We start from the raw sequence: 25,095 nt of genomic DNA, 5'->3' as shown, positions 1-25,095 counted from the left end.
AAGTGCAATGAGTTTTTTCTTTCATTGGTCAGTCCTATGCTAGACACAGACGAAATGCAAGCGCGAATACAGAAGGGATCGGAAAACTGACAGCCGCCGGGAAACTGACTCGTGTGAATGCTAGAGAATGAGCGGGCGTCTTCAGACGCGTTGTGACCTTGTTTATCTCGGATATCCTCTCACTCCTTCCTGACTTGCTGCCGGCAGAAAACTGACTCGTGTGAATACAGGGTTATAGGTATAGGATGACAACTAGCGGTGTGCTCAAAAGATAGTTCTGATACAGGAGACCTACAGTGAACAGGCACGTCTCAGTAAATATAACTTTATTGATTGCGATAAGATATAATAAATAAATGCATTTCAGGCGGCCGTCAATCGACGAGTAAAAATATGTATGGCAGTATACAATTCTATTTATATAAAAATGTATTGCCTTTAACAGCCATGCATCACTGGGCAATGGAGCAACTACTTTTTGGAACTCTCGCAATAGCAGTACTTCCTAAGGATTTCATGGTCTATGCACGCTGATTGGTTTGCGTACTTGTTGATACGACTAACATCATCAGTGCATTCAACAGAACCGTCTTCCTTGACCTCAAGCATGCCGTCCAGTAGCGCACCACTGGGTGACACCTCCACAGTCACTCGAACCCTCTGTGGGCTCTCGCCTGGCCTGGACAACACTCTGTTTGCGTCCCTTATTGTCTTGAGCTTCAGCTGTGCGCACAGGGAGCTCTTGGAACCAAGCCCTCGCGCAAGAAGCTCATTCACCTTGTCCACAAGTGCCAACGCGATGCGCTGGGATAGTGGATCTTTAATATTGATCGGTTGCTCGATGTCACAAGCGCAGTACTTTGAAGGAACTCCCGCATCAGCGCACGTCCGTTCAGCTGGTATATTACCAAAGAGGCTACGACCAAAACGGGATACAGTCCTGGTCGCAAGTTTGCCGGTTTTCACTAGAGCTAAAATATCCCGAAGAGTTTCATAGGTGTCATAAGGAGACGTTAGCCGACCCGTAGCGGCATGGAGACCAGCACGGACGTATGAACCCAATTCGCTGTCTATTTCAGTCGGAGGTCTTACAGCAACAAACGGCAGGCGCTCTTCGATGTGTCCAACGTATGTTTCCCTTATGGCGTCGAACCGGTGACCATGATCTGAGATGAAGAACAGGAAAGTATTACGGAGAAAACCGCCATCGTGTAGATGTCTGAAAAAGTGTAAGAAATCTTCGTCCGCAGCTGCAGTTTGTTGCATGTATTCGTGGCTGATCTCAACGAGGAACGAGAACGCAAAGTAAGGCCGTTTAAGTGGTTGCTTAGTAATAAGCTGGCGAAGGTAGTCTATCTGTATTCTATGCTTAGCTACATTTCCAAGGCATAAATTGGAACTAGTTCTAAGGAGGTAGGACTGTTCAACAGCCAACCAGAAAGGGCGGAGGTAGTGGTCTGCGGGAGGATCCCGAAATCCTTCCGCTAAATAGTTGAAAGTGCCAAACTGTGGGAAGTCTTCCGCGTATAGAGTCTCGTAACCAATCTCGGCAAACTCTTTCCATATCAGAGGCAGATCATCAAAGGTTTCGTTGGTTCCGTGAGGATGCTTAATCTGCGTGTACGCCTCTCTACCTGTCAACAAAGCAACTAAATTGGGAAAAGTGTTGTCGCCCACTTTGTTCATGCCACGCAATACCGTACATTCGAGAACCTTCGTCAGGTATGTGTACGTCTTGGGAAGCAGTCGTAGCATAGACAATCTAGAAACGGAGTCCAGTCCGAAAACGAGAACATTGTATGGCTGAGCGAGTCCATGAGTTGCTGCAGGCTTGGGTACAACGACGGGATGGATGTTGGAATAAATGGGAAAGTCGAGAAAGTTATGGCAAGAAATGGATATTGCGCTGTAATTGATTCGGGTGGGCTTCTCGAAATGTACTGGAGGGCCCAGTCGGATGATGTTGTCCGTGAGCCGGAGAACGGCTTGATACGAACAACGCAGGGAGTCCAGCTTGTAACCTGCGCTTGCATTGAGGCGAAGGACGCCGTCAGCACCGACGTAGGTCAGCCACGGAGATCTTTCCTGAACAAAATAGCACAATGCACAGGATTAGTTCACCGAGTAAGATATATTTTGTGTAGGGTTCACGGAAAAGCTTCCAGTAAAAACGAAGATCTGATCGTTAAAATACTTTCCTTACAATGTATTACTGCCCCAGTGCTGCAATCAGTGATTTTTGTGACGGAAAATAACCACAGCCTCACGTATACCGTAAATTTGGCTCGATTTTCGAATCATATTTTCGCAGTTCACGGAATACTTTTTTTCCAGTTACTGTCTTCAACAATACTTTAAAAACTGTTCTGAGGTTGAAACAGACGAACACAACACAAGTCACAAAGTGCCTAAGAACACGAACAATTCAAATATGGCAGTTGTCAAAAAAGCCACATAGCGGCGGGAATCGAAGCACGCATCTCTCGAATGCCAGTCGTGTGTGCGCTAAGCGCTACGCGACGCTGGCATCTGCTTTTTCGACGACTTACCACTGGGGCCTCATCCAACTAACGGGACACGCACTCACTCTGCTGGTAGACTCACACTCACACTGGTAGATACCACTACCTCGTCCTTCTGTTATATGTACAGTCAAGCCTGGTTAATATGACCAAAGCCGTTCCCGCGGATTTTGGTGATAAAGCGAATTGTCATACGAACGAGCAACATGGATGATGCTCCATGTAATCCCTTCATAAAGGGCGAATGCTCTTTGGGTCTTTCTCATTTATTGAAGACGCAGATATTGCGGGCACTGTATTTCAATTAATTTTATTTTATTTTAACAGCACAATTTATTAGTTACAACCTTACAATTTATCAACGAAAGAAACATGTTAAAAGCGTCTGCTTAGAAAAACTGTCAGTGTGCAGGAAGGGAGTTGCCTCAGGACAGATGCCGCCGATATTTCGAACAGAGACTGTTCTTCTTCTGGGCACCGTCCTCATCATTGGCATGGTATTTAAAGGGTTAGGTGTGACGTGTTTAAAGGTTCATGCGAATTGTGGGTCAACAGCCCGGAGGGAAGGAAGGGTCCGTACGGGCTTCTACGGCCGGAGTGAATGGCCGCTTTGTTAGAGTGTGGAGGGGATTATGTGAACGAATGATCTAGGCCAGTGTTTCCCAAAGTGTGGTCCGCGGACCCCTGGGGGTCCGCGAGAGTGTCCGTTGGGGTCCGCGACCGTCTCTCACATTTCAGTGAGGATTTTCGTCCCCACAAACACGCGCTCGTACATGCTGCCCGATGTCCAAACACCCAGAACTTCCAAAATTGCTACAAGCATGCTTCAACGGCTAGCTTCTAATCTCTGATAGAAAAGTCCTGCAATGCACGTTTGTCCGAGTCATACACATACAAACAAGAAGAAGAAACCAGTCCGGAATCGTTTCTGAAGCTGTATCGAAAGCACGCAGCAGCTGACGAGGTTGCTGGTTATGCACTGGCTAGCATGGGGAATACAGTGCGTCATATTGTTTTGCTTCGAGTTCGAAGTGACTGAGAGTGTTCCTGTGTTTAGCGCATTTTATATTTGGCAGCCTGCGGACCTTTTGCAGCAATGGTGGCCCTACAGATGATACCTCTGTTTGGTATTATCAATCTTGAGAGATGACATCAATTTCGTTCCTTGTTATACCCTGTCGCGCATATTAAACGCAGTCTGCAATGCAGTGTACACAGAGCGTATCCCGGTATATTTGTCTGTGTGTGTGTGGGGGGGGGGGGGGGGGTCCGTGAATTGGTTCTCATCGCTTCCGGGGGTCCGTCACCGCCAAAAGTTCGGGAAACGCTGATCTAGGCTAGAGTCACTAAATAAGCTACGCTTCAGAGTATCGACACTGAGCTCCAAGAGCGAGCATGCGCCATCTTGTTTCGGCACCACGCTACCCACACGCACTTTAGCGCACGATGCCATTTGTCGTGCGCTGGTGAAATGTTCCTTTCGTTTGCAAGCACGAGTTCGCGGTCTTGAGCTCACCTTGACATCCTCGGGACGCTCTGGTTGACAATACATGGATTATCGCACAACAATCATACACGCTTCTCTGTCCCACGGGGAGCATTATGTTAGCCGCCTTTATTGATCCTCAAATGGGGATGATACCGGTGTGGTGCCGAAACAAGATGGCGGTCCTACTCTCCCTTGGACCTCAGTGTCGATACTGTGAAGCGAAGCTTATTCAGTGGCTCTAATCTAGGCTCCAGACCGATTACAGAAAAATGGAAGGTTCACGGACACGTGGACGAAACGGGACAACAGGCAAGAATTTGCAAGCATAGCGAAAGATAAGGAGGTCAGTGGTAGAGTCACTAAATAAGCTTCAGTGGCTCTAGTCAGTGGTTACGTGGGGAAAATTCCAGAGCGAGCAAAGGGCCATGAAGAAGACCGAGAGACACGGACACAGAAGGGGGACGACACACGTAGGTTCTCAGTGTCCGTGTCTCTCGGTCTTCTTCATGGATCTATACCAGCTAGCCCTTTCCTTTGTTTCTTTCGAGCAAAGGGATTTATTAGTATTATTTTTTTAATATTAGTAATACAAACTTGTGGCATGCAATAAAGAAAGCAAAAAGCAATGGCCATGCAGAACATAACAGATGATAATGGAGATAGAAGAGAAAAGCATATTTTATTTGTCAAGTGTTTCTAGGGTGCCTTGTCAATTGTTGATACCGGACGGGTGAAGGGCGTTGAACTTGTATATGAGATAAGACTTCCTATCACGTCTGTCACGTGTGGATCTAAACCCGGTTTCTAGAATATATAGTTTAATGTTGTCAAAATTGTGACCAGGAACGTTAAAGTGTTCGGCGACTGCTTTGGGGAGTTTGTTGGACGTGTCGGTTCTGTGTCCGGTAAGGCGGTCCGGTGTCCGGTGGCTAGCTTTTCCGGTGACTGACGTGCACGGGCTATGGGGAATACATACCGCGCGTACGTCATCCCTGGACCACTGGACTCGTGGGTCACGACGAAGACTCGGTCTGTGGTGGACGGTCACAATAACGGGGGAAGAATATGTGTTTTCCACAGAATGTTGGTGATGGTCGCATTATCGAGTTGTCATAATAACGAGGGGCCTTTACACAGGACCTCCATTAGGAACCAACGGTGCCTCAGGAGAGTGGTCATAAAGTGAGGATGTCATACTACCCAGTGTCATATTAACGAGGTTCGACTGTATGTGTGTGTGTGTATGAGCAGAACAATATGAGAGAATGTGAAGAGAGTGAGTACGGTGTCCCCCCTATGTTGAATAAGGCCCGTAGGTAAGTCGTCGAAAAGCAGATGCCAGCGTTGCGCAGTGGTCAGCGCACTCGACCGGCAATAGAGAGATACGTGGTTCGATTTCGTTTATTCGTCCTGGGCCTCCTCCCTTAACATTTCCTCGCCGCGGTTGGCTGGACTTTCCAGTAAATGTTTCCGTTCTTCGAGAATTGGTCCTTCCCTTTTTCACGAAACCACTTCGCGCAGTTTACGTGTCACACTTGTGTTGGCAATTGGCATTTGATCCCGTTTTCTCCAATGAAAATACATTGCGTGCTATACGCGCCAAATGTCAATAGTGTAAGGAGTGTGTTAGGAGTGTAATCTACACTCCTAAAAATGAACATCACCGCATAGCACGCTCCTAGCCAATCATCATCTCGAATGATATCGTTACCTGCCCTGATTTGTTGAAAACGGGAGGCGTACGCCCTTTTTGTGACAATTATGAACTGCATAAGTGTCACAAAAAGGCGTACACCTCCCGTTTTCAACAAATCAGGGCAGATAACGATATCATTCAATGCATTGTTTGGCTAGGAGCGTGCTATGCGGTGAAGTTCATTTTTAATAGTGTAGATTGAAAATGAAAATGAAATGAAATTTGCTAGAGTTGAGACGTATCATGCTTTGGAGAGTAGGATTAGATAAGTTCTTAACGTATGCTAAACACTGCCTGCGAACTTCAAAACGGGTGAACGTCGTGAAAACTCGCAAGATTCCTAACTTCCTCGTGACGTTTGTCCTTTGCCATTGCTACAAACCCATCTCAACAACAACAATAACAACTTTATTTCTAGATGATGAATGGGGACTTTCGTCGCCTGAGGCGCTACTCTACCCCATTGCTGGTGGTGAGCTGGGAATGAAATAAGCTTCGATGGCAAGGCGTTGACGGACTGGATTTGGCCATGGACCAAGCAATTTTGAGAGACCTACTTTATTGTCCTTATTGAAATTACTATCGTTGTCAATTATTGCTCGGCCCCTGTTTTTGTTGAACATGAACAAATATCGATGTGGTCGGCTAAGAATTCGACGAGCAGTTAGGATTAAGTGAGCGCAACGTTCATCAAATACGTTCTAAAATCTGTTTGGGTTTACTCCAAGAACCTTGACAGGGAATACGGAAACTAGTAAGGGGGAACAAATGACACCAGCGGCAAATAATAACAAGTTCAACGTATCACACTAAGTACATACAAAGTACACGCAAAGTACATAAGTACTAATGACCCATATACATATATACGGCTAAACTTTTTCTCCCCCGGACAAATACACAGCTTGTAAAATGTATACGCCGTGTGCTTATACAACTTCATTGACAGACCTCACGCAAAAATGGAAAAGAGAAAGAGAAGGAAGAAGCTGACAACGTTACCTTACAGATAATAGGCTTCGCTGGCTTAATGGAAGACCATACAGATGGATGGAGAGGGTGGACTTGCGGAATAATGCAAGTCTGCTTGGGGTCTCTGGGCTCCTCTGCATCCAAGTCATAGTTCCAGAATGGATGTTGTAGCAACGCTTCACCGGGAACAGAAGGAAAGGCAGACCAATCGGAGTAGCCACTCAACAGGAGCACGACGAGAAAAGCACTGGCCAGGAGTAGAAGTTGACGGCAACAGGGCCGCAGTCGCATTACGCGCTCAGTGTTCACACCTGGACAGAATGAAATGAGTTTCTTAAAAGAAAGGCATGGAAGAGGCACAGTCATGTTAATCCGTGGTTATGGTTCAATCACTTCCTCTTCCTCCAATCAAACATGATGGCGCACTTGCAAATGTGTCACGAAGCCGAATTCCTCTCGTGTGATAACTCGTTACCCTTTGTTGGTTGTCCCTCGTTTTAATTATTATGGTACGAAGCATATCATCAAGTGCGTACACCCATCTTCTATGAGCATGGCACTTGAATCAAAACAGGAAGTTTGGTGTTTTTCTTCAAGTCATACTTAACTATCTAGACAATAGTGAGTTTTAGTATACCGTTGATATGGTTATCGTGCCTATCGGAACCAATCGCAGTGGTGCGTGACTCAGAATCTTATCCACTGATTGGTTCCGGTTGATACGGTTCGACGCAAGCCACGTTATCAACGGTCTGCTAAAACTCTCTACTGAGTTTGTCAGATCGTATCCCGTGTCGCTGACAACGTAGTGGCTTCTCAAAAAGAAACTTCTTTTATTCTCTCCTACACCTATTGCGCTGGTCTCTCTGGTGTGTTCTGGTCTCCTATATCGAGTATGTAAATCGGTCTCGTAGAGTATGTGCTCGTTCACGCATTTTTTTTAAATTTTGTATGTGCTGGATTTAAACAATGAGTGCCTCTAATTCTGCAATTTCACCCTTATCATGAGAACGTGCAATTATAAACCCACCAAACCTGTAAAAATCTATTAGTATTAGGAATGAGTTGTCTGGTGGTTACGTACTTTTTTTGGAATGAATATGCCCGCCTGGCCCTAAAACCACTTGCACGAACGGCATATATGCTGCTCTCGCTGCTCTCTTTATATAAAAATCTGTATAAAATAAAAACAAACACCCGGTATGTGCATGCATGAATGGAGAAAGCGGACCCGAAGGAAACTAGTTGTGTAGTGAGAGATGTTTCTCACTGAGTAAACATTAATGCAATATACTTGACAAGAAAGTAACATGAGACAATACAACAACACATAGAAAGGACAAATAGACCCTGGACCTTTAATCCAGAATATGTGGGTTCGAGTCCTACAGCTGGCTAACCTTTTCAGTGACTTCCATCTTTCATGTTTAAGAAATTAAGCTTTTTCTTTCTATTCTATTCTATTCTAAGCTTGATGCACACTTGCGAACATATTTTAAAATCGCTAAAGTTCCCAAGTGCCGGGGAGCTAGAGAGCACAGAAACCTGCTTGCGAAACAAACTTACGTACATATACCTGCTCTCAATTATTTATTAACATTCACATTAGATTTTCAATTTACATACGTGCTTTCTGCCTTCGCGTTGCGCAACAGGTTGGTTTCGCTCGCGGAGAGCGCTCGGCCTTTTTAAAATTTAAAGCATGTCAGATGAGACACCTTGTATATTCGCAGGGGCGCTGACATAGGTAATATGCGTGCAGCAACAATTTCCCCTCAAGTTCCGTGCATCCTATACTGTATACCTGTCTCTCCTCAGCGTATCTTTTGTCCGCCTGCTGCCATGGACCTGCAGTCACCTGGAAACGTGACAAAAGTAGAAGCAATGGATATTGTGTTGTAATGTGCTTGTATTGAAATTGAAGGTGCTTGTATTGTAATGTATGCTTGTAAATCTACTCCCAATTATTATTATGATTTATTGAAATTGCTCGACTGTGCATGGCTTAAATTCTAATGACGAATTCCGCGGTTCGTTTTCGTACAGCACAGTGTAGTGTGCCTGAGTGGGAGGAGCGTAGATGGTGGTGGTGCTGGTGGTGCTGGTGAAAGAGCTCGCCGTTGTTGGCCTCACAGGGGTGGGCAACGTCACGACTCACGCCCTAGGGGAATGTGCGTCCTGGGCCGACATCTAAGGGAACTGTGCCGACATATGGGGGAGCGTAGAAACGAACGAAGAGCTAAGGGAAGGACAAATTAAGGCAATGCACGTTGGATTGAAGCGACCGGTGTGACATGCACGCTCGAGCCAGTGTAACTTTTTCTGCACTGCAACGACCAGCGGAATTCGCCATAAAACTACCCCTGTCAAACGGGCGCATTTGTACGGCCTTCAATACGAAGGCCGTAAACAAAAAACATACTGACTGAACTGACATAAATGTCATGCTTCAGCTTAATAATGGCAGCTGAAGAAAAGGCCTCGAATACCTCAAGGTATCAAGAAAAGTTAGCCTCAACTACTACTACGTGATAAAGGTCATGCCAGACGGCGGCGATAAGGCCTTTCATGGAATACGGAGATAAAAAAAGGAACTGTTCGCGGAACTCTGTTGTCTCCAAACTGCATAATGTAGAAGCCTGAATCTGGGCACACAGAGGGGCGACACAGAACACACGACTGAGTCGTGTATATTGTGTGTCGTCCCCCTGTGTGCCCAGACTCAGGCTTTTACATTATGGAGTTCATCCACCAGCTAGCCTTCATCTACGCCATTTTGTGTCCAAACTGGCTACTCTCGAACCCAAAAGGAAACGGCATGCTCTCGACAGCGGCATTGCGCAAGCATAAAAACCAGGTGACAACAATATAGCGATGCGCACTACTTGATACTCCATCAATCCGTGGAACGGGATGTCGGAAGGACGAGCATCGTAGTCGCTATCACCGTGGCCGCTATCTTGGCGCCACAACAATCACGCACAACATCAAAACGCGCGTCCCCCTTCTGCCTCACTCATTTATGAGACGACCCGTGGTCGTGGAACGATAAATACCTTCTCTAGCCGCCGTGTATAACAGCGTCCTTGGAATTACAGCTGTTATCTATCTACGGCCTTTACTTACGGCCGTTCCGTTTACGGCCTTAAGCTGTGCCGTCTGACTATAACATAGGTATAACCACGGTCCATTGATACTCTCTCTGGTCACGAAACTCCGCCGGAGAACAATAGGTCAGGTTTGCCTAGGGAGAACCGCCGCCGCGCGGAGGCGCGCGCGTCGCTACTTGAGGAGAAAACGCCAGCTGATACGGGTAAATGCCTCTTCTTGTGCCCGCGTTCTGGTCAGTGTAGACGCTTCTTCCTGAAATCCACGTGCATCCTTAGACTGTGAATAGATTTCGGCTAATCTATGCATGCCGCAGACGTGTTGTATCCCAGCGTGTCGCTTGGGATATGATAATTCTGGTGAAAAGGTATCGTTTTTCGCGTTGCCGACTGATGCCACCAAGCGAGACAAGTGGAAGCGTTCGATACCTCAGAAAGAGGACTCACGTTTCAGCTTTGAGTCAAAGTGGACACGTGTGTGCGAGAAGCACTTTGACGCATCCGACATTGTCAGAGCGGACGAATTCCTCGTGACACGCGAAGCTCTGAATGACACCGCAAGCAAAGAGAAGGTTACAATGCCTCGCGACAGGTCAAAGCTGCGTCCTGAGGCCGTGCCACGAATCTTTGACGGGTGTCCGCAATACTTGAGCACCCCAAAGCGGCAAAGCCTAAAAGTCGCGCAACGACGAAGCTGCCAGCAGCGAAACCGTCCTCGAAAAGAAAACGGATGAGTAGTGGTGGTAGAAGGTCGGCGCCTCTCATCGACGTTGGTATAACATTGTGGTATCGCACATTGTGGTATAACACCGTGGTATAACATTGAGATCAGAACAGTGCTATGAAACCTGTGTTTTCCTGCTTCGTGCGAACCAGAGAAGCAATAGTGTGTTTTATATAACGTACGCTGTCGCCTATGTGTACGTAAGGGGCAGTGTTGGTGGTTCTGCGCACGCGCACGACATGCACTAGCAGAGCTCTGCGCTTTGCGCATAACCATTACGGTATCCCTTGCGTACGCAAAGGCGACGGCGTACGTTATACTAAAACTCATTAATGAAAGTCAGGTTCGTATCAAGGGCGTGTTGAAGTTCACGTTTGATACGTTTTTACCCCGACAACTCAGAAGACAAAAATAAATAAATAAATCAGGGTAGGTGGTAGTCGGGCCACTGCTGCTGCTTTTTTTTGTTTTGTTTGTGTGAATACGTCTCGTAACCGTTTGAGACGTGGAGAGACCGACTTTGTTGTTTATTTAAACCGTTTATCGGAGGAATTAAGCCTAATCGCAATTATCTTATCAATTAAAAACGTCTAACACATCTTCAGCGTGTCGTGTAGAACACAGTGAACTTTTTTACACCGTTTTGGTGTAAATGGCATGTCCCATGGCGCACACCTTATTGGTGTTTCCTTTACACTCAAATGATGGGTGTTTTCTAATACACCCTTTACTTGAGTGTATTCCTAATAAAACACTCTTATAATGGGCGTTTAAAAACGAAAGCACCCTTAAAGGGGCTATGAACTCTACCAAGATACACTCTAAAAACTGAACTTCACCGCATAGCACGCTCCGCGCCAACCACTGCCACGAATGATAGAGTTATCGCTTCTGATTCGCAGAGAGAGGAGGGGCGTACGCCTTTTTGAGTCAATTTGGATATATGATAACTGACACAAAAAGGCGTACGCCTCCCTCTCCCCTCGAATCAGAAGCGATAGCCCTATCATTCGTTGCAATGGTTGGCACAGAGCGTGGTATGCGGTGAAGCTAAGTTTTTAGAGTGTAGCAGGCCGACTGTGTCGCCCCCCCCCCCCCCCCCCGGCCGGCCCGCCGACTGTGGCGGCTCCAAACGGCGATTTTAACTTGTTTGCTGTGACATCTTTTGTATAGATGAATCTGATAGGTCCGTATCTTTACCACATATAGCACGCTGCTAGACAACCATCATCCTCAATGACTACGTTCTCGCTCCTGATTTGTTGATAACGGGAGGCGGAGCCTATTATGTGGCCATTATGTACGGCATTATGGCTACAAAATACAGGCTCCGCTTCCCGTTTTCAACAAATCAGGGACGAGAGCGTTGTCATTCGGGATGACGGTTGGCTGGGAGCGTGCTATGTGGTGAAGTTCATTTTTGAGAGTGTAGAGCAGAACGTTATGTGTACTTCCGCGTTGGCGTCTGATTGGGTGATACAGTTCTTCAGATGACGTAACAATGAATAGAGGTATCTGGATGGCGGTATGTCTACTCGCCCGTATCCGGAAAAAGTGCGTTTTTGTACTACACTCTTAAAAATGAACTTCACCACATAGCACGCTCCTAGCCAACCATCACCCCAAATGACAACGTTCTCGCTCTAGATTTGTTGAAAACGGGAGGAGGAGCCTATTTTGTGCCCATTATGCACGGCACAAAATAGGCTCCTCCTCCCGTTTTCAACAAATCAGGGGCGAGAACGTTGTCATTCGGGATGATGGTTGGCTAGGAGCGTGCTATGTGGTGAAGTTCATTTCTAAGAGTTTAGTGCTGCACACGTTATGAAGAAGTACACTCTTAAAAATGAGCTTCACTGCATAGCACGCTCCTACACTCTTAAAAATGGTGGTGGTGGTGGTGGTCATAGGGCTTGCCGTTGTCGGCCTCACGTAAGTGGGCAACGTCACGACTGACGCCCTGGGGGAATGTGCGTCCTGGGCCGACTTCTAAGGGAACTGTGCCGACATATGTCTGAAAGCGTCTGAGGAGCCTATTTTGTGCCGTGCATAATGGACACAATATAGTCTCCTCCTCCCGTTTTCAACAAATCAGGGGCGAGAACGTTGTCATTCGGGATGATGGTTGGCTAGGAGCGTGCTATGTGGTGAAGTTCAATTCTAAGAGTGTAGCCAACCATCATCTCGAATGATATCGTTATCTGCAATGATTTGTTGAAAACGGGAGGCTTACGCCTTTTTTGTGACAATTATGCGGTTCATAATTGTCACAGAAAAGGCGTACGCCTCCAGTTTTTAACAAATCAGGTCAGATAACGATATCATTCGTGACAGTGGTTGGCACAGAGCGTGCTATGCGGTGAAGTTCATTTTTAAGAGTGTAGTATTGAACAACGAATTGTAAATAGAATTACGAAGTGTAGAAGACCAATAAGACACCTATTACACCTGTAACTAAACACCTGCAGATAGGAGTTCTTACCTCCTTTAAAAGGGAGTATGCTATTGAAAACACCTTTTATGATGGAATTCTTTGCTGGCAAATATTCCCTCACAAACAGCTAGTGTAATAGAAGCTTCTGCGGCAGCATGCCGAGACCAGTGGCCGAGACATACAGTTCGACGTTCTTGCTTCTATGGCAAGCACCACCCTGGACACGGCAGACTTCCAGCCGTGGTTCCATCGTAGAACCTAAACCGGCGCGCAATGCGTGGTACACTCTTGTTAGCTTGGTACACTCTTAAAAATGAACTTCACCACATAGCACGCTCCTAGCCAACCAATATCCCGAATGACAACGTTCTCGCCCCTGATTTGTTGAAAACGGGAGGTGGAGCCTATTTTGTGCCGTGCATAATGGTACAAAATAGGCTCCTCCTCTCGTTTTCAACAAATCTGGGGCGAGAACGTTGTCATTCGGGGTGATGGTTGGCTTGGGGCGGCGCTATGTGGTGAAGTTCACTGTGATACTGAAATTCAATTTGTTAGGGCACGTTCGTTACATGTGGTGGGGCGGAAAATGTTTGTAACGGTGACGGGAATGCGTTTTTGCAATTAACACCCACGCTTGCAACCAGTCAAAGATGAAAGAACTGATGTTCTGAGGCTGGAACAACATAGAAGGGACAAATACATAGAAAGCCTCAATTTGCCTAAGAAATTAACGATGAAAGATGAAAGAAAAATCCAGAAGATGTGGGTTCGAGTCCTACAGCTGGCTAACCTTTTCAGTGACTTTCATCTTTCAGAGTCAAAGATATCAGCTAAATACCTAAATACCTGTCAAATACTGTGTTTTTAACTCAGGTTGCCGTCTATCTTGTGATAACTTGCTGAGCGGAGCTGTGAAACCAGCGTAATTTTTCTCTCACGAAATAAAACACCATTTTTAACACCATATTCCCAATACAAATGGGGTGTAAAAAAGGTGTATTAGACGGTAACCACCTGTTTCAACTCCCCACTTTACACCCTTAATGATCGACATTTGATAAAATGTGGTGTATGTCGATATTACACCTTTAGTAATGCTCTTCTTGCACCATTTGCGGAATAGAAAATGTTTTTTTTATAAAAATACACATTTTTTTGAGAAAATAAAGGTCTAAAATGATTTACTGTTATACGTAAGCAGCAAGTGATTTTCTCTTCACTACAAACGTTGTACTTTACCATGGGAAAACGTTTGTAGTGTCATGTGTACAGGTTCCGCAAGAAACGGTCCTGGAAAGAACAAGGAAGAAATAGTCCCAGCCTGCATGGGAGGAAAAAATGGTGCAGTGTACGCCGACGGTGCCTCTATAGGCCGCGTATGTCGACACGTACGAAACGAGAATAAAAAGAAAAGGGAAATCCAATCGTTGGTTCCTTCTTAGGGCCCCCCTATGGTTTAAAGAGCTTCGTTCCACAGTAGAAGTCCATAGTTTAGCGAGTTATGTTTTAGCAAAAACTAAATAAAAATGCGCGTTTTAGTGTGAAGTTCCCGTTTTCGTACAAGGGGGTACTGGCGGGCCAACGCCCGATATAAATCGGCCATTAATGCGATTTCCAGTCTAGGCCACCCTCTATTATACCACAGGACGTCTGCAGGTGTCTTGCATTTTCAACTGTGCTCCTCAGAAACCTAAACTATGGTTTTGTGAGATGTGCAGGGCACAAAAGGGAAGATAACATTTTTCAATGCAAGCATCAAGTATACTCTTTCACAGTTAAAAAGTATGAGCATCTGGGCATGACATTCATTGGTGAGCTGCATAGGATTGGTGATGCACGTTTTACGGTTTCACTCAAGGCGGGGTGATTCCACCGAAAATCAGCCAAGCATGGAACCTCGACATCGCCGATCTCACCGTAAAAAAATATGTGTTACCACATCGCAAATGATGAAAAAAGACCATAAAAGAAACTTAGATGTTATAGCCGTTCTCGAGGGAGAGGAGGAGAAAGAAATGCGGTGTATTCGGCCTACTTTCAGCGCTTCCTAAGCGGCAGCGGTGGGCCGCACGGCAGTTAAATTTTTTCTGCTTATCCTCTGGCAGACGGACAATAGATTGACGGCTTCTTACTGGTTTGGCGCAAATCGCTGCTATTTGAAAAAAATGCCAAACTTGGGTGAGAGCGTTAAAATGGATGCACTTTAATGACTTCTGCCGCGCAGCCCATTTATCGCACAGACATGTAACACACACCGATGTGTTCGTAATTAAAAGCTCTTTTTGTTGGTACAATAATCACCATGATTGCACCAGTGCATTGCATCCAAATTTTCCTGAACACAGAAGCGGTTTCATAAAATTGGCAGATTTAGCACGCTTCTGACCCAAAAAACCTACCAAAAACATGCCTTGATTTTTTTATATGTTACTCGGAAATCCTTTCCCCGCGCACCTACAAAAAAATCGTGATTCGTTCTTGATTGTGCTTCACGCGGCGATTTTTTAAATGAATGCAAGGTACGGGGTCGCCCGCCAGGAACCCCCCCAGCGCTGAATTCGTGCGCGCGCTGACCGAAAGCGGTTCATATTTGTAAAATAATTTTAGGAGGCAACGTGGAGAATTTCCCGTTGCCCTTCGTATTGTGACCTATATGAACAGGGTTCATGTACAGAGTAAATAGGCGGTGCCGTGCTAAAACCGCCTACGTATGAATTGCGCGGAACGTAGCTTCCCAAAGGCCGCAACTACTTAGGAAGCCGCACTCAAGCACAGTCCACGGCGTTACTATGCGTCGTCAATACCACTGCTAATTTCACTCTGTCTCCGAAAAAGCGTTTGGACACTTCCTCGGATGACCTTGCACTTCGACAGCAGTCGACGTCAAGGCTGTGGGAACCTGTACACTTCCTTCAACCCACGCCTTTGGAGCCCTATATCACAGGTTCACGTGACTCATATGACAATTTTCACTCCAAAAGTGTATATGTACTTCCAATTCATTCCTCCTTACCTGCACCGCTCGGACAACAGCACAACCTCGTCACCTAAGATCGGCGTCTTTAGGTTCAATCTGTGTGTGGGAGTTGTTTTCATCGTCTGTGATGTCGTGATTCGTCGTGCCTTCCTCTGAGAAGAATGAGTTCGATGCACAGTAGTGAACGTGTTTACTGCGCAGACTATTGCCGTCGACACAAGAAGAAAGGTTTACGTACAAAGGACTTCCGATATGTGTCTAGCATCGGTATGAAAGCCCTGAAATCTGCTCTTGGTGCCGAAAGGACAGCGAATGCACGCGAATCGGACATGATCTGCAGGAACTGTTTTGTTCACCTAAAGACTTCGATGCAGTCAGAGTAAGTGACTACGTCAGTGTAGTCTGGAAGCAACGGCGATGATGTGCCTTTCGCAACGCCCGACGAAACTATTGGACAAATTAACGAGCTCATACAAACACAAGGGGGGGGGGATATGTTTAATAGAGTGAAAAAATGAAAACGGAAATGTCAGCCAGGCTATTGCCAGCTTGCTATTCCGAGAAAGAAAAGGAAGGAAAAGAAAAAGGAACTGAGAATAAACAAAAGAAATAAAAGAAAGGAAAAGATGACAGAAAAACAGGCACGAAGCGCAGTGCAGCACAGGCACGAAGGAAAGTTCGAAGAACGTCCAGTCAGAGGGCAGACGCAAGGCCAGAGTCATTTAAGAAGAGGTGCAGGGCTGTGGTGATGGCCCACTGAGTAGGCCGAGGGACGGGACCGAGGAGGGTGGCCATGGACAGTGTGTTGTAGCCCAGCTGTATTAGACGGCGATGGAGGGCTTGCCGTTGGGGGATGTGCTGCTGGCAGTGCAGAAGACAATGAGCAATGTCGCCCACCTCGCCACAGCTGGAACACAAGGGGGAGCTGGATTGGCCCCTTTTGTAGAGGAGCAATGGGGTGCGGGCAACGTTGAGACGGAGGCGGTGCAGCAATGATTCGTCCTGACGACTGCAGCGACACGCAATGAAAAAGCTAACCGAGGGGTCGATGGACTGCACGTGACTGCTGTAGGCGGCGGCTTGAGATCTAAATGCTTGGGCACGGGTTGCAGACCGGCGGCGAATAGCTAAATGGCAAGCCGAAAGTGTAAGTGGTGGACGTGCAGTGGCAGGAGTAACAGCTGCGGCGGCTCGTCTAGCAGCCGCGTCTGCGCGTGTGTTACCGGTCAGGCCCACATGACCGGGCACCCACTGAAGGGACAAAGCATGACCATTGGCACGGAGCCCGTTATACCTCTGAATGATCAAGCTGGCTATACCCTGTATGAGGTTGGAGCGGGCCGACATCAAGCGGAGGAGAGACGCCTTGCTGTCTGTGAGGATGACCCATTTCCCAGGTGGCAAGTCAGTTATATATTCTAGGGCAGTAAGAATGGCGAACAGTTCAGCCTCGGTGGACGACATGGGGTAGGGCAGTTTGTAGACCTGCTCATGGTCTGTATCGGCAACGTAAAAGGCCACGCCCGCTGCGTCAGACATTACGGAAGCATCGGTGAAGATTTGTCGGCAATGGGGATGGGTAGAGGTGAGATGGGCCAAAGCGAGTTGTTGGGCTACCACAGGGCTGATTGCCTGTTTTCGGGGAAAGTCTGGTATTGTGGCGTGAATGGGAGGCCGTTTTAAGGTCCACATTGCTGGCGCAAAGGTAGTGGCAGGTGTCGAGGACGGGAGACAGTCTCGTAAGCGGGCAACTGCTTTGGCAAAAGCGGATGCAGGGCAGCTCACAGCAATGCAGCGAAGAGGATGAGAGGGTTGCGTCAGGCAGCGGGCGTAGACGCGAAGGGTGGCTGAGTCCCGCAGAATGGGTATAGGGTGCTCCTGAGCTTCGGCGAGTACGGAATATGTCTCCGTTGTTCGAGGGACATCAAGGCAAACACGGAGACTGCGGGCTTGGAGGTTCAGGAGCTCCTGCTCTCGTGTGCAGCTGAGGTCATGAAGAATCGGGAGGCTGTATCGCAGTGTGCCCAAAACAAGAGCCGTATGAACTCGGTGGAGGTCCTGGCAACACGGGCCCTAGGACGCACATGCGATACGTTTGAGGACATTGACCTGGCTGGAGGCTTTCGTGGCAAGCGTCTTCACGTGAGATGACCATGTGAGGCCTTTGTCGATTGTGAAGCCCAGATAACGGCAGGTTTTCACAAAGGTTAAGGGCGAACCGTCGATGAAGAGTGGATATTTGTGGAACGATCTCCGCGAAAAGGCCATGGCGACAGTTTTGGCGGGTGAGATGGCAAGGCCGCGGTCGGCAAGATAGTTGGAGATTGTGTTCAAGGAGCGTTGTAGACGGCGTTGAATCACATCACGACGAAGAGCAGAGGTCCAAATACAGATGTCATCTGCATAGATTGTGATGTGGGTGTGGCTGGGCAGCTGTGCAGGGAGGGAGGCCATAATGATGTTGAACAGGAGGGGGCTGAGTACGCTTCCCTGCGGGACGCCTCGGTGAACGGGATACAAGGTGGTATCTCCGTCAGCAGTGCGGACAAAGAGGCAGCGGCCTGTGAGGAAGTCCCGGATCCATGATAGGGGGCATACCCCTACGTTAGCGTCCTGGAGAGCAGTAAGGATTGCATTATGTTGGACACTGTCATAGGCTTTCTTGATATCCAGGAAAACAGCAGCGGTCAGGAAGCCGTCTGCGCGAGCCTGCTGCGTCTCACTGACCAGAGCAATGACACTATCGAGTGACCAACGGCATGAGCGAAAGCCCATCATTGTTTCCGGGAAGAAACGAGCACTCTCAAGGTGCCAGATGAGACGGGTGAAAATCATTCGTTCCAGAGTTTTACCCACGCAGCTTGTAACGGCTATCGGGCGGAAGGAGTCGAGGTGATGGGGCGACTGGCCGGGTTTGAGCAAGGGGACAACTATCGCCAATTTCCATTCCTCGGGTATTTGCCCCTGCTGCCAACTGGCATTGAAGAATCGTAAGAGGTGCTGCTTCCCCATATGCGGAAGGTGCTGGAGCGCCTTGTACGAGGTCTGGTCTGCACCTGGGGAGGTATGTTGGGGCGAGGCACATAGGGCAGAGTCTAACTCCTCTAGTGTAAAAGGTAAGTCCAGGACTGTGTTGCTGGTAGATGGCATCGGAGTAGTAGCAGTTTCAGTTGAAGTAGGCAAGGCGGTGAGGCGGGCACAAAAGTCCTCTGCAACGTCAATTTCGGCAACGAGAGGATAGAGAGGTAGCAAGCGAGCTGGTGGTATAGATCCATAACTTAAAAACCCGAGACTAGGGGACAACTTGGGGACTTGAGGGACAAGGGGACTTGAGACCTTGTCTGTGTTTGTCGTTTTTTGTCCCCTAGTCTCGGGTTTTTAAGTTATGGGTCAATTTCGGTGCGTGATGTGGCCAGAGACAAGGAGCGGAACGGGTGGCGTTGCGCTACAGGTGTCGAAAGGCCTTTAAGCACATCCCAAATACGAGACAGAGGTGTGCGGGGCGATAGGGACGATGCAAAGTTACGCCAACGGTCCCGTGTGAGTTTCTGGAGGCGTCGCTGAACAGCCTTCTGAATCCGTTTCGCAGCCTGCCGGTCATGGGATAGGAGGGTGCGCCATGCTCGCCGTTCTGCGCGTCGCCGGAGTGCACGGAGCCGCTCGTATTCCGCGTCTGTAGCGGAAAACTGAAGCGGGACGCGGTGCACTGTGCTTGCTTCCTGCGTTGCGGTGGCCACAGCGCGACAGAAGTCTTGCGCATTGCTTAGCCCGTCATATGCAAGGGAAGACTCGAGCACCCGCGCAAATCGTGGCCAGTCGGTCCGCTTGACGAAGTGCGAGCTGGAAGATCGGCGGCCATGCGGGATGCCGACCAGGACAGGTAGGTGGTCGCTGCCAAGGGTGTCCGCATCAACACTCCAGAGGAGCCGATGAGCGATGGACGCTGACGCGACGGTGAGGTCAAGACAAGAAGAGCGGTAAGTCGGGTAGACGAAAGTTGGAGAGCCATCGTTTAAAACGCAGAGATTCTTGTCCGCGAAGAGGTCTGCTATAGTTGCTGGCCTCTGGTGTCAGTGCGCATGCTGCCCCAGACTTCATTGTGGGCATTGGAGTCCCCGCAGAGCACGAAAGGCGAGGGGAGGCCAGCTATAATGGAGCCCAGCTCATCCACGTTGTATCTGACCGATGGTGGGATATATAGGGAGACTATGGTGACGTCAAGTGAGCCCACACGAACAGAGCAGCAGACGTAGTCGCCGATCCCAACTGTTCGCAGGTCGCGCTGGATCGCCGGGAGGTCGGCACGGACAAAGAGCGCAGCACGGCTGGTCTGTCCACGGGGCTCCGAAACAAAGGTCACGTAATTCGAGAGACAAAAGTCATCCTTAATGCCGCTTTCTGAGATGCATAACACAGGGAATTTGTGGCGCCACACAAACTGACGGAAGTCAAACAACTTCGATTGCAGGCTGCGTGAATTCCACTGGAAGATCGTGGTTGATTGATAATGAACCATTGAGGCGCGAGGCCGACCATTATTCATTATCGGGCGTAAGGAAGGAGCCAGTACGGAGGAGAGGTTCCAGTGCAAGTATAGCTTGAACTGCAGGTAAGTCTGCTGCCGTTGGGAGCTGCTGGACGATGGCGCGTAAGGCGGCGAAGAGCATTGCGACTACAGTGTGAGATATATTGCTTTGTCCCTCCAACAGACGGGGCTTCGGAATTTAGGGTCTGGTGTCCGCTGTCCACTGGCCTGGGCCGCGATGCGCGCGATATGTGGCACGGCAGAGGCAAAAGACTTCGATGGGCCGTGATCAGCGTGTGCGGGTGTCGCGGAACAGCCAGATAGGCGCGGAAAGTGAGCAGTGTGGAGATTAGTGGAGCGACGGGGTGGAGGGGCACTGAGCATGCGCCGTCGGTGTGCAGCTATTGCTGCCCTTGCGACCGTACAGGCACGGTACGTTGCAGCGTGGTGGCCGCCACAGTTTGCGCATGTGGGCTCACATCGTGAGGTACATTGCTTATAATCATGTGGGCCAGAACACACTTTGCATCTTTTTGAGCTGCGGCAGTCACGAGCATAGTGGCCAAACTTCTGGCAGTTGAAACACTGCGTTGGCGGGTCTACGTATTCCGACACGGGGAAGTACGTGAAGCCGAGGGGAATCTCCGCTGGTAGCGCCTGGCCAGGTTTGAAGGTCAGGAGTGCGCTACTCTTGACGATGGTGTGTGCGGACCCGTCATTCTCTCGAGAGTAGGCAAGTTCCCGTTTTATCTCAGTGACACCGCTGGAACAGAAGTATTCGAGTAGCTGTTCCTCGCTGTAACGTCGAGGGACACCAGTGATTCTTCCGGTAGTGCGTAGGTAGGACTGTGGGATAGAGGCTTTGACTGAGATCCCAGCGACGGACCTAAGGCTCAGAAGGCGTTGCGCTGAGTATTCCGACAAGACGTGGACTATGAGGGTGCCATGTTTGTTGATTCGGTGGTGGAGAACCTTCTCTTGCGTCGTGGTGAGTACATCATGGGCTATTGAGTTGGAGTTGACATTCCAGAAAGAATCCAACTCCCCCACACATTTGAAGACAACTGGGATTCCACTTGGGCGGCTTTTCTTATATGTGGCGATTTGGAATGGTGAGCTAGGGGGGGGGGGGGTCGTGCGGAACATCCATGGACGTGGGCACGTCTCCGTCTGCCAGCGGGGGCGTCACCTCCTCATCATCGAAGGCGTTCAGGAGTTCCGTTTGTGATGTCCCTGATGCTGGCGTAAGTTCTCCGTTGGAGCCTCTCCCTACCGGGGAGCGGCTCCTGTCGCCACCGCTAGTCTGGTCTGATCGCCCAGGGTCAGGTGCTTCCTCGGCGTCGCGGACCCCTGGGGTCCTGCGACCCCGTCCGCCTCCTGTCATGGGTTCTCTCCTGTAGTTTGGGAGAGGAGCTTGCCTTCGGTCAGTGAAAAACGAAGGAAAATCAGAGAGCAGAGAGAGAATACGTCCTTCTAGTTCGACTGCTTCTTCTTCCCAAACACAAGGGATCCACGTGACACCAGTCAGGAAACGTAAAAAGCCTTCTGTGTCTGGGGAAAAAGCAGATGGAAAGCAGAGACGCACTTAATGTGAAGACGCGCCGACAGATCGAGAGGGCTTTTGACGTTTCGCTTCCTGGGACGTCAAGTTCCAACAATAGGCTGAGTGAGGAGCTGCTTCGAAACATCAGAACAGCTTAGGGGAAAGCAAGTCACAGCAAGTACGCTGCCAGATTCTCACCCTGCTTCCTTCCTTCATGTCGCAGCGGGACATACAGCAAGCCATTCCAGAAGCAACGCGGTATATGATTCGCAAGTCGAAGAGCCTGGCAAGATTGTAGACAGCTTAAAAGAATATGAGTCCAGTGTGAAATTCCAGTGGATACCTTCACACGTCGAAATAGATGAGAATGAAAAGGCTGATTTCGTCGCCGCTATTGCCCACAGTGAACCACCGAACACGCCAACGCCGCACAACCCTGACAGCAACAGGAGGCGATTTTCAAGGCACCTTCAGAGTGTCCGGCTTGCTGCGATCCCAGCAGCGGCAATCTTCTACCAACCTCTGCCGATAAGAGACCTAAAGGGAAGACAAGCCGTTCTGCTCCACCGACTGAGGACAAAGTCCGTGCTAACACCAGCACTCCTGCACAAGATGGGCTTTGCTCCCTCTCCACACTGCGGCTCTTGTTCCGTTCCCGCGACCTCGAGCACGTCATTATGCGCTGCCCCGACCACAACACCGCCAGAGAAGGGCTACTGGACAAGTACAAAGCCCCCAATTCCTTCCCAGTGACACCCTTGGAGACCTTTGAAGGTTTCCTCACCCACAGTGGGGGGGGGGGGAATTGGAGGACACAGAACATGTTATCGAGGCCTGCCCTCGACACAGCACGCGTCGTCGTTCCCTTGCGGCGGCACTAGCCCGCCTCAACAATCGCCCTGTTGCGGAAAGTAAAGGGCGAAATGTATGTCGCACGTTCATCTCCGTGTGCAGGAGCATTCACCTGCGCATGAGCTTTCTTTTCATTCCATGTTCATCGCTTGCTCAATAAACATGTCTTCATCACCAGTCTGCGAGTCGGAGTCTTGCTAGCATTTCTTACAGTTTTTCTTGGTGCCGAAACCCGGGAGGAAGTCTCTGCTCAGTTCCTGAATCAGACTGATGAGACGCATGCACGATGGACCGATTTCGTAAGGAACGGGCACCAGTTCGTGCCAGTATTACCAGGCTTGTGGACGAGATACGCTCCATTCTTCAGCGCTCCCCTCCATCAAGAGAAGAGCTAGAAGTCAAACTTGACATTTTTAACACGAAGACTTCAGCTCTCAACGACATGAACCGAGATATTTCTTCGATCATCGATGAAGCCGAAATGGAGGCAGAGGCTGCTGAATGCGGTCGCTACTTGGAAGAAATTGCAACGACTCGACTGGCAGCCCAGCGGTATCTTAAGGAACCACGAGAAAACTGGACCACCATTCCCGCTTGGAGTGGATGACCCTCGGGACACAACTTGCTATATGCCGTGGGTGTACCGAAATTACGTATTGAGCCCTTCACCGGAGACCTGTCCTCGTGGCAGTCCTTTTGGGACCAGTTCAACGCAGCGGTCCACAAAAACCCGAACCTATATAGAACGTACTGAGGTTCCAGTATCTCCACTCACCGTTCAAGGGCAAGGCAGAATAGGCCATCAAGGGCTTGGATCAGACTAACGACAACTATCCCGGAGCGCTTGAGATTCTCAAGAATTAGTTTGGGAACAGGTATAAATTACTCTCTGAACATCTGAGCCACCTGCTCGAGTTCAAGTCAGATCCCCCAAGATTCCCCAAGTCAGTTACACGTCAGTGTGACACGCTCCAGTTCAAGTCGTACGTAGGGAAGCTAAGACAGCTCTACAGTACCCCAACCGTACGGATGCGCAACTTGAAGAGCCTTTCGGTCCTTGAAAGCTCTAACACCATTGTCCTTAAACCAGCACTGCTCAAGAACATTAAAGAACTGATGTTCTGAGGCTGGAACAACATAGAAGGGACATATACATACAAAGCCTCAATTTGCCTAAGAAATTAACGATGAAAGATGAAAGTCACTGAAAAGGTTAGCCAGCTGTAGGACTCGAACCCACATCTTCTGGATTGCCGGTCCAGGGCTCTACCAATTGAGCTAAGCTAACACGCCTTCTCAGTGACTTCGAGGGTGCGTCATCTGCAGGGACAAACCAGCCACTCTCTCTCACTCATCCTCCTTTCACTCTTACATTTTTGCTCACTCACACACACATTCATACGACGGGATCGACGCAGGCGGCAAGTGATGAACATGAAAGAACTGATGTTCTGAGGCTGGAACAACATAGAAGGGACAAATACATACAAAGCCTAAATTTGCCTAACAAATTAACGATGAAAGATGAAAGTCACTGAAAAGGTTAGCCAGCTGTAGGACTCGAACCCACATCTTCTGGATTGCCGGTCCAGGGCTCTACCAATTGAGCTAAGCTAACACGCCTTCTCAGCGACTTCCAGGGTTCCGGCAATCCAGAAGATGTCGCTGAGAAGTCGTGTTAGCTTAGCTCAATTGATAGAGCCCTGGACCGGCAATCCAGAAGATGTGGGTTCGAGTCCTACAGCTGGCTAACCTTTTCAGTGACTTTCATCTTTCATCGTTAATTTCTTAGGCAAATTGAGGCTTTGTATATATTTGTCCCTTCTATGTTGTTCCAGCCTCAGAACATCAGTTCTTTCATGTTCATCACTTGCCGCCTGCGTCGATCCCGTCCTATGAATGTGTGTGTGAGTGAGAAAAAATGTAAGGGTGAAAGGAGGATGAGTGAGAGAGAGTGGCTGGTTTGTCCCTGCAGATGACGCACCCTGGAAGTCGCTGAGAAGTCGTGTTACCTTAGCTCAATTGATAGAGCCCTGGACCGGCAATCCAGATGATGTGGGTTCGAGTCCTACAGCTGGCTAACCTTTTCAGTGACTTTCATCTTTCACTGCTCAAGAAGCTTGCACACGATCTCGAGCTGGAGTTTTACCGCCACTGCGCGTCTCAGACGAACGTCCAACGTGCAGAAGGTCATACCATTCAGGCATCCAGTTCTGACTCTTGCGAGCTGCGGCTTTTGATGAGCTTTCTGCAG

At 48.7% G+C, this 25,095-nt stretch overlaps 1 protein-coding gene across 17 annotated transcripts in view; it reads right to left on the bottom strand.

Annotated features, from left to right (window-relative positions):
- Positions 1–309: 309 nt before the first annotated feature.
- Positions 310–25,095, bottom strand: part of LOC135391530 (uncharacterized) — a 181,390-nt gene continuing 156,604 nt past the window's right edge. For 7 of the 17 annotated variants that reach the window (XM_064621807.1, XM_064621810.1, XM_064621808.1 and 4 more), the window contains 4 exons: positions 8,484–8,537; positions 7,764–7,853; positions 6,710–6,990; positions 310–2,085 (listed from right to left, as the gene is read on the bottom strand). In XM_064621807.1, coding sequence (XP_064477877.1) covers positions 472–2,085; positions 6,710–6,990; positions 7,764–7,818 — 1,950 coding nt within the window. In that variant the 5' untranslated portion in view covers positions 7,819–7,853; positions 8,484–8,537 and the 3' untranslated portion in view covers positions 310–471. The remainder of the gene's footprint in view (positions 2,086–6,709; positions 6,991–7,763; positions 7,854–8,483; positions 8,538–25,095) is intronic. The other 10 variants (XM_064621819.1, XM_064621821.1, XM_064621817.1 and 7 more) reach the window with 2 other exon arrangements.

The sequence above is a fragment of the Ornithodoros turicata genome, chromosome 4 (assembly GCF_037126465.1).
Source record: "Ornithodoros turicata isolate Travis chromosome 4, ASM3712646v1, whole genome shotgun sequence".
Lineage (NCBI taxonomy): Eukaryota > Metazoa > Arthropoda > Arachnida > Ixodida > Argasidae > Ornithodoros > Ornithodoros turicata.
The sequence above is the reverse complement of the archived record's forward strand: the minus strand, read 5'-3'. Positions and strand labels throughout refer to the sequence as shown.